This window comes from Pyrus communis, chromosome 7 (assembly GCF_963583255.1).
Source record: "Pyrus communis chromosome 7, drPyrComm1.1, whole genome shotgun sequence".
Taxonomy (NCBI): domain Eukaryota; kingdom Viridiplantae; phylum Streptophyta; class Magnoliopsida; order Rosales; family Rosaceae; genus Pyrus; species Pyrus communis.
The window spans coordinates 8,157,505-8,173,380 of record NC_084809.1 but is presented as its reverse complement, the minus strand read 5'-3'; the positions used below and the strand labels follow the sequence as shown (position 1 = coordinate 8,173,380).

At 37.6% G+C, this 15,876-nt stretch overlaps 2 protein-coding genes across 2 annotated transcripts; one reads left to right on the top strand and one right to left on the bottom strand.

Annotated features, from left to right (window-relative positions):
* The first annotated feature begins 4,108 nt into the window (after window positions 1-4,108).
* LOC137740346 (UDP-glycosyltransferase 71A16-like) lies at window positions 4,109-5,741 on the top strand. The gene has a single exon (XM_068480206.1). It carries the CDS (start codon window positions 4,206-4,208, stop codon window positions 5,619-5,621), a length of 1,416 nt encoding a protein of 471 aa, XP_068336307.1. The 5' UTR covers window positions 4,109-4,205; the 3' UTR covers window positions 5,622-5,741.
* A 5,973-nt stretch (window positions 5,742-11,714) lies between these two features.
* Window positions 11,715-13,930, bottom strand: LOC137740922 (zinc transporter 8-like). The gene is made up of 3 exons (XM_068480727.1): window positions 13,124-13,930; window positions 12,881-13,030; window positions 11,715-12,769 (listed from the first exon to the last, which is right to left on the bottom strand). Exons 1-3 carry the CDS (start codon window positions 13,721-13,723, stop codon window positions 12,464-12,466), a joined length of 1,056 nt encoding a protein of 351 aa, XP_068336828.1. The 5' UTR covers window positions 13,724-13,930; the 3' UTR covers window positions 11,715-12,463.
* Between the last annotated feature and the right edge of the window lie 1,946 nt (window positions 13,931-15,876).

Below are 15,876 nucleotides of genomic sequence, written 5' to 3'. Positions count from 1 at the left end.
TGGAAGGCTTTAGATTTTGTTGGAACACCAATCTGATGCCACGTGTGTGGCTAGGATGGAAAAGAAAGAAAAGAAAAGAAGAAGGTGTACGGTTGAGATAGAAAGAAGATGAGAGAAAGAAGGGGAGTGCAGACCAATCAAGGGGAGAAGGGATGGATGCTGACCAATGGGAGAAGAAAGAAAGGAGGGGAAATGAGGGAGAGGAGAAGTACAGGATCCACGACCCATTTCTTCTTTTTCGACCCGACTCGGACCGTTGCTATAGAATCCGACGGTTTTTCGTTTATTTTTTTGGCAAATCACGTCACCTAACCACCTAGAACCAACTCCACGACCTTCTTCTTCAACTTCCATCCCAAATCTGACAGTTTTTAGCCTTGGTTTTGTAAGGCTACCACCGGCAGCATCATGGGAAGATGGGCAAAAATTCGTCGTTTTTACAAGCACCACCATCGACCACCACCCTTGTTCAACTCTCCTCAAGGTCTGGATCAAAGCCCAAATAAGTTTAAGGGCGGCGGAGCTACGAATTCGACGAATCGAGGTTCACCCATTTTGGGGTTTCTGGTGATTCAAAGGCAATTTGGGGTGTTTCCCAGCTGAATTGGACTTCGACCCAGGTATGAAAGTTGTTCCTCTCATTGAAATCTTCATTTCTATAAAATTTGGGAATTTTCGGAGTTGTTCGATTTTTCGGCGAGTCGGGACGGCCGGTTGCCACATGCGGCGGCGTGTGGGGGAAAAACCCAACGTCCCTCCTTAGGTTTTCCGACGTGCCGAATCTAAATCTGTCGTCTGTTTTCCAAAATTCTATCATTTAGGTATAGTTTTCCCTAATTGTGTTTAGGCGCGTTGGCGAAAAGCGACGTCATCCTCGCTAGTTCGAGCGGTTCTCGGGCAATAAAATCTGTGAGTGGACCCCTTCTTAAACTATATGTTTTATAAATATTAGCCTAGCATGCATGATCTATTTCACGACTTGAATGTGATTTATATTATGCCTTTATAGATTTCTTTATTTATGGTTTAAGAGAAATTAAGAATTATTTAAATTATTTTTACGAAGGTTATTATTTATCGAACCTACATTTCACTAAGGATGATGAATTATGGATTTACATATACAAATTATGTGGCTTTCGATCATGATTTATATTATGGTTCATGAGATGACGCTTTGAGTTTTGATGAGCTCTGGTTTTGATATGAGATTTTAAGATATGCTTTTGGTACTTACCTAGTGAGTTATCATACGGCAGATCCGCACACCACGTATATAGATGTCTATGGCCATAAGACACAGATGATGGAGGAGTGAGATATGATATATTATATACCCCCAGCTTCATTGCCGAAAGCAGTGTCGGACAGCTTCACTAGCCACGGCTAGTGGCAATGTGGATGTATTTTATTTTATACAGCTTCACCTTTGGGTGATGGATAGGTTATTCAGTTTCACCTTTGGGTGATGGACAGGTAATGCATTCAGGCGACTATGATACCCCTAGTTGAGTACCTTACTGATGAGATTTACAGATGATTTACGGATTTTCCTTCGGGCGTTATTACCATTTCTGAGCACTAGTTTTACATACATGTTTTACGAATGTTCTACATGGCATGCTAGGGTTTTTCATAAAACCTATATGTAGTATTATATATGTGTTTTCAAAATAGGAGGTTATTACGTTCATAAATAAAACGATTTTCTTATTATTAGTATTAATATAAATTATGGTCTATTCACCTTTTCTATTTTTACGCCCCTCAGGAGTTAGGATCGAGGCACATGATCCCGGCGTCAGGGCACTTTCGCTTAGGCATCTTCGAGTCTTCTCAGTGTATGACTCATTCCTTTATGCATACCTTCTATTATAATTCTTTTACATTATTCTTAAGTAGTTGTATGCTCTGAACATGATTCTACTTTGGTTTAATTTGTTCTAATTACATATTTTATTGGTATGCATGTTAAAAATGGTTTCATCACCCTTGGATGTCGGCCAACACGTGCCTACCCTAGTATGTAGGGGTATTGGGGTTGGGGCGTGTCATATTCTCTTGGTTGAAAATCAGATTTGCTAAAGGGTACGTATTTGTGAACAAGTAACCCCTTGACCAAGGAGTTAAGGGAATTTTAGGCCCACCCATGGACATAGGCACAAGGAAATGCTAGGAAACCTGAGGCCCAAGGAATCCTGAGAGAACTGGCCCGCATGCTTAGTTTGACCAAGACGAGAGAGAGGCTGCTGACTGAGAAGAACACGTGAGCATGCTGACATCTTATGGCACAAGTCTCCAAGAATAAGATCACTTAATTAAGTGCTACTTGGACTTTTCAATAATGTGCAGAAAACATCAGAGGTCTATGATGGGATACAAGGGCAAGCCAGAGCAACCGAGGTCCGAGCGAGAAGTGTCACATCCCGGCCTAGGCCCCCACCATATCCCGGGCTCGACTCCACCGTAGCACGATATTGTCCGCTTTGGGCCTCGATCACGCCCTCACAGTTTTGTTTCTGGGAACTTACACGAGAACTTCCCAGTGGGTCACCCAACCTGGGAATGTTCTCGTGCGAACTCGCTTAACTTCGGAGTTCCGATGGAACCCGAAGCCAGTGAGCTTCCAAAATGCCTCGTGCTAGGTAGAGATGCAAATATACATATAAGGCTTACAGGATCCTCACCCTTGGGCGATGTGAGATCTTACAAGATGTGTGGGCCATTTGGGCTTTAAAATGTGTGTTATCCGATTGCCAATATATCACTTCGTCGACAAAGGTCAGTCCGAGTACGTGAAAAACTGTTAGTATGCTAGTATAAGTGGTTGGTACATTAAATGCCGGTTTGAGAGGCCTCAAAGGGGTAAGGCCTATATAAAGGGGTGAAGACCTCTATAATGGGCATCAGATGAATCAGAGAGAATAGAATGAATGTATTAATCGAGCCCTATATAGCCTTGAAATCATGATATTGAGAGCAGCACAGTGGATGTAACCTAGTTTTTTAGGGATAAACCACTTACTTCTTTGAGTCCATTTAATCTCAACCCATCTCATTAGTCTATCTAATATCATTTATTTAAGTTTGTTAACCTTACAATTTTGAACATTAACAAGTGAAAATAGTTGTGGGTTAGAGAGAAAGACAAGAAAGAGAGAGGGCATGGTTTATTCATTAAAAATCCTCTCAAAATTCAATACTATGTCAATTTTTCTAATTTTGGGTTGTGCGTTTTTGCAATTGGGGCGGAAATAGTTCTGGGTTCTGTGTAAGAAACGTCATCAATGTCATCATAAAGGCTTGGGAAACTTATCAGACATGCTCGCCGGCAAGGACAGGTGAGGAGTAGAGGGAGTCTGCTGGCAAGGTAGGGTCGGGGTGGGTGGGGATCACGGGGACTTGTGTTTCCTTTTCTTTACTATTTAGTTTTTTTTTTTTTTTTTAAAGAGGTTTTTTGAAATAGGTCCAAAGTAACTAAAACTTGGACCTATTTCAGAAATCAAAAGTCACTAAAAATTGGACCTATATTTCAAAAGGTAATTTATATAATTTGACCTATTTCAAATTTTTTTTTTTTTTTAAACGGTGTTGGATGAATTTCAGTCAAAAAAACACTTGTCACTCAGATAGATAGAGCACAGAGAGGCTACGTATAGTTTTGGGTAAAGAAGTTTGGACTCGTGAAATTCTACTCCTCTTCCCCTCTTAACGTTCAAATATTATCGAATATCTTCAAATGAATGATACATGTCGGATTCTGTATCGATTAGACTAGAACAAAATTGGCGTGCTTAGTAACTGAAGTCTTGACTTAGTGTGCATCATGTCGATTTTCAATTCTTCAACTTTCTACTGAAGACAACATGAAACATCGTAGTAAGTACCAAATAAAAAAGTGCAGCTTAATTGGTTGCGCTAGTCCATATATGTTTTCAATTCCTACTCTTTGACCGACTTGTATAATGGCAAAACAGTTGCACTGGGCTACGACTAGTAGTGCCACCAAAAATCAAATCTGATAACCTTTTGTTTTATCCTCTGGCTTGATTTCCATCTTTCCAATATTAAAACTAATTAAGATCTTGACTTGTCCACTAATTCAGAAACTGTGAGCGAAGGCATGACATCACATCACTCTACTATAATATGAAACATTTTTTCTAAATGAAACAGCTGAGCTTTTCATTGCCATTTCCGAAAAGATGAAGAGACCAGCACAACTAGTTTTCGTTCCCTCCCCGGTTATCGGCCACATCGTATCAACGATCGAGATTGCAAAGCAACTCGTTGCTCGGGACGACCAACTGTTTATCACAGTCCTCGTCATGAAGCTTCCCTGCGACCAACCATTCACCAACACTGACTCTTCAATCTCTCACCACATCAACTTCGTCAACCTCCCCGAAGCCCAACTGGACAAACAAGAAGCCATCCCCAAACACGGGTCCTTGACCAGAATCCTCGTCGAAAATCACAAAACTCACATCAGAGACGCCGTTGTCAACTTACTCTCTGAGTCAGATCAGTCTGAGTCGGTGTCGAAGCCTCGGCTTGCCGGGTTCTTGCTCGACTTTTTATGCGCAACCCTAGTTGACGTGGCTGACGAATTTATGGTTCCCTCCTACGTGTTCTTCCCCTCCAACGCTTCGCTGCTCGCACTTTTGTTCCATTTTCAATTGCTTCGCGACGAGGGCGGCATAGATATAACTGAGTTTACGCGCTCGAGCGCTGAGTTGGCCGTCCCGAGTTTCATCAACCCTTACCCTACCGCAGTCTTGCCCGGTACGTTTGCGGACAAAGAATTCACCGGATCAATCCTCAACTCTACCAGCAGGTATAGACGAATCAAGGGTATTTTGGTAAATACATTCTTGGACCTGGAGTTGCATGCTCTTCATTATCTTCATTTTGATGATAAAATCCCACCCGTCTATCCAGTGGGGCCCTTATTGAACCTCAAAAGTAGTGATGAAAATAAGGGCTCGGATATCTTCAGATGGCTTGATGATCAGCCCCCCGTCTCGGTGGTGTTCCTATGTTTTGGGAGCATGGGAAGTTTCGGTGAGGCCCAGGTGAAAGAGATAGCTTGTGCGCTGGAGCATAGCGGGCAGCGGTTTTTGTGGTCCCTACGCCGGCCCCCACCTAAAGGCAAGATGGCTATGCCAAGCGACTATGCGGATCTAAACGCAATTTTGCCGGAAGGGTTTCTTAATCGGACAGCTCCGATTGGGAAGGTGATAGGTTGGGCCCCGCAAGCGGCCATTCTGGCCCATCCGGCGACCGGTGGGTTTGTATCACATTGCGGGTGGAATTCCACGTTGGAAAGTTTATGGAATGGTGTGCCGATTGCCACGTGGCCAATGTATGCAGAGCAAAACCATAATGCCTTTCAACTGGTGAAAGAATTGGGATTGGCTGTGGAGATTAAGATGGATTATAGGAAGGACAGCGACATGGTGGTGAGTGCAGAAGATATAGAAAGAGGGATAAGTCAAGTGATGGAGCTCGATGGTGATGTACGGAAAAGAGTGAAGGAGATGAGTGAAAAGAGCAAGAAAGCCTTGGTGGATGGTGGTTCTTCTTACTCTTCATTAGGGCGTTTTATTAATCAAATTTAATTTAGTGGGCGAGTTTTATATTTTACTCGTTTATTTTGCATGGTGTAATTTGCAACGTTTATATTGTAAATTTTCCATTAACATAGTTCAACGTATCAAATCTGAAGATTTTGTGGTGAATTTTCTGTTCTTTGAAAATCTGACTTGCTTACGTATTTGTGAACAAGTAACCGGGATGTCGAGATTTTCAGAAAAATGGTCCCGTATTGATCAATTCAGCTGGTATGTGCGGCTAATACTGCCAAAACAAAGTCAGACAGCATGCATGCCTAAAATTTACTTTGACATCATTTTCGCATGGAGTTGTTCACTAAAAGTGGAAGCTCGAGATGATCACCTCTTCATTACAAACTGTGAGCATCGCCAACTACTTAATAGACACGTACTAACACTGAAATTATCACCGTGACGCGTAAAAAGTGTCTCAATCAATTTATTTGAGCAGATAAATTTACATTCTTCAGTTGTACATGGTGCTTGTTGTAAACTTGTAATCCATCGGTATAGCACTCAATCACCAAATACAACTGAATCAAACCTATGATGCACAGATACTTCATACATATACAGATAAGTCTTGCGTGGTTGTGTGGTATTCAAGGAACTACGAGGAAATAAGGTTCACTGATATACAGTCTCTTTCATCAGCTGGTATACAGTACCAAAACACTACGCTCATCTGTGATTTTGTCTGTGGCCTATATCAGTGTCTTTTACTTACAACTAGTAATAAATTGTGCGACTTTTCTTTTTCTCTTAATTTCTATTGGTTTCCAAATCCTTGACCTCAACTGCAGACAACTGCATGTACTACCAGACCAAAAAAATTAGCAAATGACAGCAAAGGCATGACATCATCACCTCTATCTAAAAAATTTCAAGAATTAAAACCCCACCGCCAACCACCGGTCATGCACATGATATATATGACTTAGAATAATACTGAACTATTTGAATTTTGTGTTTATGATCATAATCAATTATATTATATTTTATTGTGTAAAGACTAAAGTTCACATCTATAAAAAAATAAAAATAAAAGTATGAGATTGTTATGTCATTGAACTGTATAAAAATATATAGTCGAAACCGATAAAAGTATTCCGAACTGTTTATCTACTTGTTGCACTTGAATCGTTGATTGACTTCACAATCTTTGTTTTAATTTAATTTTTTTGTAAAGGTAATCTTTACATAATGGTTTACATCATTAACAGTTCGATCATTACCATAAAGTTTTGTAAATCATCCATGAAACATTTACAAAATAATTCCTCCTCATCTTTAAATAGTCAAGAATATTCTACAATTTATACATGAAATTAGTACATTTGAAAACTCACTAATACAAATAGATCCCAGTGTTATTCAAATATAATGCACTAAAATGTAATTTACGTAGTATTATATATAAAGATGATTTTCAACTAAATTTGGATTTTAATAAAATACTTCTCCACTCTAAATCCAAATCAAGAAGCCAGCAGAGGTAGTTTCGTTCCAGACCCAGGCATTTGCTCTCCTCAGCCGACCCGTGCCTGAGCCACCGTAATTGGCCAGATCTGTGTTTTTATTTCTTTTGTCTTCTCTCTTTCTCTGCTCCCTAATGAGTCAATGTTATACTATATATTTTACCTTAATCTTATTAATAATTTATTGGTTATTATGTATGAATTTTGATACTTTATTTTGATACTTTGTTATATATTTCCAATATAGGACATTCTAATTCCTCTGAAGCAAAAAATAATCAAACAGATGAGTTTTGGAGTGATTCTAATTGGAGAATGTGCGTGTGCCTTTCAAGATGATTGTATCAAAATTCCAGATTTTTCTACCAAGCCATTTGACCGTGGCAATGAAATAAAGACCCAGCCCACAGCTTTCTCAGATTGCCCTTTCTGGACGTTTTGGGTATTTTGAAGGTCAAGATGAAATATTTTGAGGAAGATTCCTTTTGAGGATTTGTACTTTTGGGACCAAATCGGAGTTGATTTGGTCGATCAAAAGACTAATTTACTGAGAACTCCAAATTCTAGTTCAAATAGGAGACCTTTTATTTTCTATTTTATCATTTAATTATGTTTCCTAATTTTATTCTAAGACCTTTTCAAGGTAGGGTTTTATTTTCTGGTAGTATAAATAAGACTTTTTAGCCATTAGAAGAGAGGGGAATGTATGTGGAGAATTTAGCTAGGCTTTAACGCTTTGTATTTTCTAAGTGTTTTCTATCCTTTTTTTATTTCAATAAAATTCTTTTGTTTTATGGTTGATCGTAGCTAATTTTCGTTTGTTAGGGCAATGCCTTGACCTTTAGCATGAATATGTAGTTTTTATTTAATTCCTTATGATATTATGCATGCATACCTTGAATTATTAATCATTATGCTTGAACTGTCTTTATATCTTAATGCTTAGCTACCATTGGGATATTTAGATAAGTAATCGGATGAAATTCGATGGGAATACCACCAGGGAATTGAGTATTGCTTCTTGTGATTGATAGTTGTAATTTCACCTAGGATGAATACCACATCTTAGGGGTTGCATGGTTTTTCAATGGGTTTTTACAAAGGGTAATGAGTCATGCATGTTTATATTTGATCTGAATACCACAGACGGATTGCATGTTTGATATACGTTCTAACTTGAATACCAATAGTAGAATATGCATTAGGAAAACCTAACCTTCAAAGTTGCATGGGTAATTCATAAGTAATTGGTAAATCTACATAGGATTGGGACGGCGGAACCCTAGACTTTTACAATTTGGTTTTCAAAACGCTTTCTTTTGTTTTCTTTACTTTGCTAATCTCTTTAATCATTTTAATTAAATTCGTTTTTATTATTTTTAAATTCAAAATCAACCTTTTCCAATATTTGTTTTCAAATAATTAGCCAAGAATTAGTTTAAATACATATTATTCATTCAATCCTTACGGAAAATGACCTTACTTGAGCTACTATACTACAACAACTTTGTTCTCTTGCAAGTATTTTTAAGAGTATTTATCCCTACTTTTGCAGGTGGTAAAATCATTATCACTCCCTCTCTCGATCCAAATTTACAAGCACTAAAATAGGGTTTGTCTTTTGCTGCAATTAAATGGAAAAAAAAATGTATTAGAGGTCAGTTGCCTTTGGGAGAAGAGATAAATTTGAGTGAAAAGAGAGAAATCAGAGTGGAAAGAAGGAAGAGAGAAGGATATGGACGAAATTGTTTCGTGTACTTGTTCGCTCTCTTCGTATTAAGCTCGCTTCTACACTGTATGTACACGACATGCACATGACCTACACATGTTATGCTCATAGATTTGAGCTCAACCCAAAATTTTGTGAAATTTTTTCCGTAATGTGCTTGTGGAGTGCATATTGTGTGCATGGCTACATCTTAATATAAGAAGCAAGAATGTTCACTAGTTATGATGCATGTATGTTGTACCCCGGAATTTAGCGAGTATGACCACAACCTAGTTGGCCGCGACCAAAAAGAATTAAGAAAAAGCTTAGAGGATGTTAAGGATCATGCGTGTCCATGAAATAACGAAACGAGTATCATATTTTCCACATGCAAGGTTAAGCGATGATTGATGTATGTAACAAGACTTTTCAAACTGCTATTGTAACCTTATATACGTAACAATTATGTTTTAATTGTATTCACTATCCTAATAAGTCGCCGTTAAAGTTTCTTATTAATGCGAAAACAGCTCGTTGCTCGATCTCTAGTTCTGTGCATATCATGTGCATGTGGTGTGCATATAATGTATATGGGCATATATTGTATATGGTGGTGGCGTCATAGGTGATGACGTCATTTTTCTAATTTCAAAAGGAGAGTTGTGAGCTCTGGATTTTTGGGTTGGCTCAGATTTGTGAGCATATCATGTGCATGTCGTGTACATACAATGAGTAAATCCTGAAAAATTCATCCAACAAAACACCATCATTTAATGACTGGGCTTTTTTCCCACCCTCGATGCGAGTCTAGTAGTGGTGGTCTCAAGCCTTGGTTGTTTGCCGTGTTGCCGAAAAATGGCCAAAAAACTAGTAGCATGCTTGAGTTTCGATCCCAACGATCGGGGATAAGATTCGTGACAAGGTTAGGTGTTTAGGACTCATGAAGATGAGATGAAATTGGTGGTGACTTCGATTTGGACGGTGTTGGTCGGGATGACAGTGCATTATGTGTGCACGATGAGAAGGGGAGAGAGAGTGCATGAAGGAGAAAGTGAGAGAAGAGAGGGAGGAAGGGAGAGAAAGAGTAGAGAGAGAAATCAGAAAATGGGAGGAAATAACCCACCCATTTATATGTGGGTATCTTAGTAATCAGTTTTGTGCATGGCCGATTTGTCTTATTTTTATCCCTCAATTAAGAATTTGTCCCATTTTCGGATATTTCCCTATCTTCTTTGGACTCATGACAATCTATCAAACAATTTAATAAGAATTCACGACTCTAATTCTCGCTTATCTATATATCTATGGTTATTTCACTCATGCTTACCCAAATATTTATGAATAGTAAACATGTCCTCTCAATTCCAATTCACCTTGTCCACGTTGCTCACTCAGTCCAGCCAACCAGTACAGTAATCCCCTTGAGCTTGGCAATGGATTTTTTTTTTTTTTTTTTTTTTCCCAAAGAGATACGATAGTTTGCTTCATTTCATCCATATGGTAATAACCAAGTGTTACATAATAGTTCTCAAAGACTACATTTTTCTACAAGTAAATCAATAATAACACTCGGTGGGGAGGTATCCCATTCACAACGTTGGCTCAAAGTTAGTCCAATCCGTGCAAGTCGGTGGGCTATAGAGTTTGCTTTGCGGCGAGTATGGGTCACAACAACTTCAGTGATTGAAAGGAGCAACATCTTGATGTCTTCCACAATTTGGCCAGCTGATGACAAATTGAGGGAAGAATCCCGTAGTGCCTCCACAATCTGAAGTGAATCGGTCTCAAGAACTAATTTTTGAATACCCTTCTGCACTTCCCAAATTATACTCTCTCTGATGGCCATAGCCTCTGCTTGAATAGGAGAGAGAACGTCTTCCAGCATCCCACATTTCGCAGCTACGAAGACGCCCTGGTCGTCTCTGATAACAGCCCCAAATCCTGACCTCTTTTTGTCATCACTCCAGGAGCCGTTAGTATTTATCTTGAGGTGCCCGACAGGTGGAGTGAGCCAACAATCCGTGATCTGGCCTTTTTGGCGGCATGGGACTAAAGTGCCACTTTTGTTGAACTCGAGCCACCATTGAATTGCTTTCAAGACACAAACATCAGGGTGGTCACACTTTCCTTGCCATAACTTCGTATTTCTCGCTCCCCACAGTACCCAATAGATCATGAGGACCATATCGAAGCTGGAACTCGAGATTAGTTCAACCATTTCATCCAACCAAGACGCGAAGGATGAATGGTATCTATTTCTCATTGGAACCCCTACAGTAGAAGACATCCATGCACACTTGGCAATGGATGTTAGTATTGAGTTATAGGGTGAGAAATCTAAGGTTGTGAAGTCATCACTACAGCAAATGTGATATCACGATCATATGAGTGAAGAAGACATCCATGCACACTTGGCAATGGATGTTAGTATTGAGTTATATGGTGAGAAATCTAAGGTTGTGAAGCCATCACTACAGCAAATGTGATATCACGATCATATGAGTGAATCATTGATGATTATGCAACTCTTGCTTTTTGGTTTTTTTTCATTGCATCTATTTAAAATAATTGTCCATTATAACAGAGCTTATGCTATTGGGTAACATTCCTTGGAGTATGCGGTAACTAGAGTGTCTCCAAATGCATTGGGTGACACTGTGAGTCCTGTTGGATGGTGGTTACTCTTACACTTCATTATTGGGGCGTTTTATTGATCAGATCTAACTTTGATCCATCAAAGTTATATAGACTGGAGTTTGCTCCCAAAACATATAGACATTCCTTCCCCTCACATCAATTTCACGAGCCTCCTATCCATTCTCATCGATCATGACGAGACAGCAAGCAAAGATAGAAAAACTCGCATTGGGTTCATCTAAAATCTGTTTATATAGCACTACTAAACTATGCACCCCCTGCTATTTCGTCTTATGTTTTGCTGCTTGGAGACCCTAAGCAGGCTAGGAGCCCAAGAGCTGACAATCCAAAAGCACTTCTCAGAAACCCTTCAACAAAACAAACACATGTCCCAATAAAAGCACCTTTTAGACCCCCTTAAAAAACTGAGATTCTCAAAAGCAAAGGAGTTTTATGAGTCAGCACTTACTATCGTATGTTTGGAGTTTTGAAAGTGGAAATAGGAGTTCAGCCAAAAATGACCATCTCAAGGTCAATCCTGCATGTCATTTCCTCTTCGAGTATGTATAATATTTCATTTATTTTTCTGTTTTTTACTAGTTGGAATTTCCTTCGTAGATTTTCAATCGCTCCTTGAAGATTTCTGCTGACTTTTCCTTTACTTTGGAAAATACGGGGACCAATTTTTTCCATAGTAAAAGAAACTTGCTTTGCATTTTCCACCTATCATAATTTCAAAGTAGAAATTGGAAAAGAACTGGTGGGTGTTGACATTGATGCAGATATCCATAGTAGAGGGATCCACTAGATTAACGGTTCAAATTAAAAGTTGACTGTATAGCAAATAACCATTCTTGCATTGAGTTGCAAAGAAATTCTCTTACACGAAATAACCACTGTTTGAATTAATAATTCGATGCAAATTTGGAGATTGAGAACAAAAAACTTCAGGAAAGAAGAAGCAAGAAAACATAGGGAAAAGCAAACAAAAAATTATGGACAACATCCTTGATTGACCAACTAGTTTAAGCCCATTTGGCCAGCAAAGACATGCAACCAGCTCCGAGAAGAAGAGATATGTTAGCTCCAGCTTGAAGCCTTCCATTGCTCTGCATTTTTGGGTTCATGAAATCAGCTGCTAGCAGATCAACAAGGGACATGTAGATTAAGATACCAGCTGATGCCGCATTAAAAACGCCTTCCATGATGAGTGCAGTTGGGCTGCTTTCGTCATAAACATTTGATATTCCAATTCCGATGCCAATCCCAACTGGAGTTGTAAGAGAGAAGAACAATGACATGATTGCAACAGCTCGATTCTTGAATTTTGCCTACATAGAACATTAAAAAAATAATATCTGATCAACATCCAGTGTTATTTTTGCTCTAACCAACTTGGGTACGAACATTTTGACATCAATAGTTGTAGGCAAAAAAATTACCTGAGTTATGCATCCACCGAGTCCCATGCCTTCAAAAAATTGATGGAAAGACAATGCAGCTACAAGAGGCTTTATTGTTTTAGGACTTTCAGAAGCACCTAACGAAATTCCTATAATCACAGAATGCACAACAATCCCCAACTCCAAAACCTACCACAAAAATCAAAATTAAATAACTAATTAAAAAAAAATTCACCACTAACTAATCACAAAAAAAAAAAATATATTCAAAAAGAAAATCACCTGTGAAATCACTCTGTGCCTGAGAAGTTCTGTTGAGGGTGAAGTGTCAATTGCGCCATGAGCATGGCCATGAGTTGCATGAGTATGAACATGCACGTGACCCTCATGCTCTTGGGCCTTCTCTTCGTCTGCATCAATATTGTTCTTGAAGTGAGACCTGTTGTAATAAGAAGTGGCAAAAGAATCCACCATCAAAGTCCCAATAGCAGCCATCATGGCCACAAACCCAGTGAAGGGAAATTTCCCCCATGGGTTCTCCTTAAGAGCCGGGTCCGTCAAGCTCTCAAAAGCATCCGGGAGCACGTGGATGAACCCAGTAGCCAATATGACCCCGGCTGCAAAGGCCTTGATGATGAAGAATATGTTCCTATCGGGGTGTAAAGCCGGAATGGTCTTCCCGAGAATTGGGATACCAACACCGAGTGCACCAGCGACTAGGATGGATGCAATCGCCCCAATTTTGTACTTTAGAGCTTCGGTTTTGTTCCGGTCCCCATCCCCTTCTTCTTTTTCACAGGTGCACTCTCCGAAAACTAAGGTGGGGAGTATGAAGAGGAGGCAAAAGAATGCAAAACAACTATGCTGTTGAAGTTTGCTCATCGTAGAAAAAATTACCTACTACGAAACGCTAAGAAAAAGTAGACTAGAAATTCAGGTTCGAAAGAAAAAGTAGACTAGAAATTCAGGTTCGAAACGCTACTTTATAAAGGTGGTCGAAAATTTAAAAGCACAAAACAGATGAGAGGAGAATCTTTCTCCAACGAAAAGGAGTGATCGTAAGAGAATGAAGAAAAAATGAGGAGGACGTTTTGTTTACGAAGGCAACTTGGTTTTTGAGACCGACTCAAACTGTCATTAAAAAACAAGTGTATTGAGCCGTTAGGAAAATTCGATGTTTTAATTTCAAGTGTCGAAACAATGTCGACATAATATGTTGACGAAAAGGATAGCAAGAGGTTTCACGCAAAGTCAACTTTTGAATTAATAAATTTGTCAAAAAAATGACGAAACAGTGTGTTACTCAAACTGTCATTAAAAAACAAGTGTATTGAGCTGTTAGGAAAATTCGATGTTTTAATTTCAAGTGTCGAAACAATGTCAACATAATATGTTGAAGAAAAGGGTAGCAAGAGGTTTCACACAGAGTCAACTTTTGAATTGATAAATTTGTCAAAAAAATGACGAAATAGTGTGTTTCTTCTATTTAATTCAATTAATTTCCCCATCCAAAACGGCCAACGTAGAGGCCTGCACAAACTCTTAATTAATTCAATTAATTATTGCCGCTGATAATTATACGGGAGGGTCTCAATTATTTGAACTTAGATTGGTTAAAAATTATGTTCATATAGACTCTGTTTTTTTTTTTTTTTTTTTTTTTTTTTTTTTTAAGCGAGAAGGAATTTATAGAAAACCAAATTTTGTTTGTATCTTCCAAATAAACTTTTTTTTTGCTATATTGCAAATTTTCCATTGTTAGAGCTATATTTATTATGGCACAGTTTTTAATTTCTTTTTATGTCTATTTTCCTCTCCCATATTTATTAGGTGAATGTTACAACTTTGTTATTGGATAAATTAGAATTAGATGCCTCATTTTATATTTTTCTAAGTTAAACATTTGTTACTTTTCAACTTTTGATTAAAGTGCTTTTACTTTTAATTAAACTTTATATTCCAGGTAATTCTTAATTTAAGTATTTTATAAATTCTTTTAAATCCATTTTTATGTATAAAAAAATGTACTCAATAATATTTATTAATTTATTGTTATTTTTATGGAATCTCATCACTTCCTCAATTTAAGGATTCAATTATATGGGTTCAAGATTAATTGGATGAAATATAGTTTTTCCAATTTCCAACTCAACATTTTATATAGATTATAAAAAAACAAGAGACATTTATAATTAAAATTGAGATATAGACTAGACTGCCTAATTTCAGGCAACTAAAAATAAATTTGAATTTTTTAACAACTACTTATAGTAGAAACGTGAACTAAGAGTTTTCACATTTTTATTTTTATTTAAAATGAGTCCTTATTCCAATAATTAATTATTAAGAGTTGATAAAATATTTTTTAGTGCAATGTTTTAATGTGAAAAGTTATCTTTTTTTTTTTTTGTTACACAACTTATACATAACGTACCATAAGTTTTGTACGTACCAAAATAAGGATAATACAACATACTAATAACTTGGTACGTACTAAATAAAGAATTGCATAATGTACCAAAAGCAATATTTTATAATGTACCAAAATACTAATACGTACCCAGATTAAATTTATATAACGTACCAAATGATTGGTACATTATATTTAATATATCTGTTTGGTACGTTATATTTAATATATATGCATGTTATATTTCATAATTGTATGTTAATAGGATGCTTATGTGTTTTTAGAATTTAAAACAACAAATTATTTGAATAATTTTTGAACGAATTATGATAAGATAAGATAGGATGTATGTGGTGATTTTAGAATATTTGTGATATTATTTTCTGAACTAGTTGGTTAATTAAATACAATAAAAATCATAATTTTTAATTAAAAATTAGTTGAAGAATGTTTGATAAAAAAGGAATATTTCTTTCACACTAACTAACTTCTTTCTTACAGACTTAGTTTTTTTATACAAGTGTAAATCTTAACAACAATAACAGCTTACAAGATAAGTTATCTTTGTAATTGCCTATGTAATCTGACAAGTGGCAATCTCTCATCCATTGATCCAGTACTCCTA

What these genes read in the sequence shown, in the direction of transcription:
- LOC137740346 (XM_068480206.1), top strand. Translation starts at nt 4,206, where the DNA reads ATGAAGAGACCAGCACAACTAGTTTTCGTTCCCTCCCCGGTTATCGGC.
- LOC137740922 (XM_068480727.1), bottom strand. Translation starts at nt 13,723, where the DNA reads ATGAGCAAACTTCAACAGCATAGTTGTTTTGCATTCTTTTGCCTCCTC. An exon ending in GGCACAGAGTGATTTCACAG is followed by an intron (nt 13,031 to 13,123) that starts GTGATTTTCTTT and finishes TTTTTGTGGTAG; the next exon opens with GTTTTGGAGTTGGGGATTGT. An exon ending in TCGGTGGATGCATAACTCAG is followed by an intron (nt 12,770 to 12,880) that starts GTAATTTTTTTG and finishes TGTTCTATGTAG; the next exon opens with GCAAAATTCAAGAATCGAGC.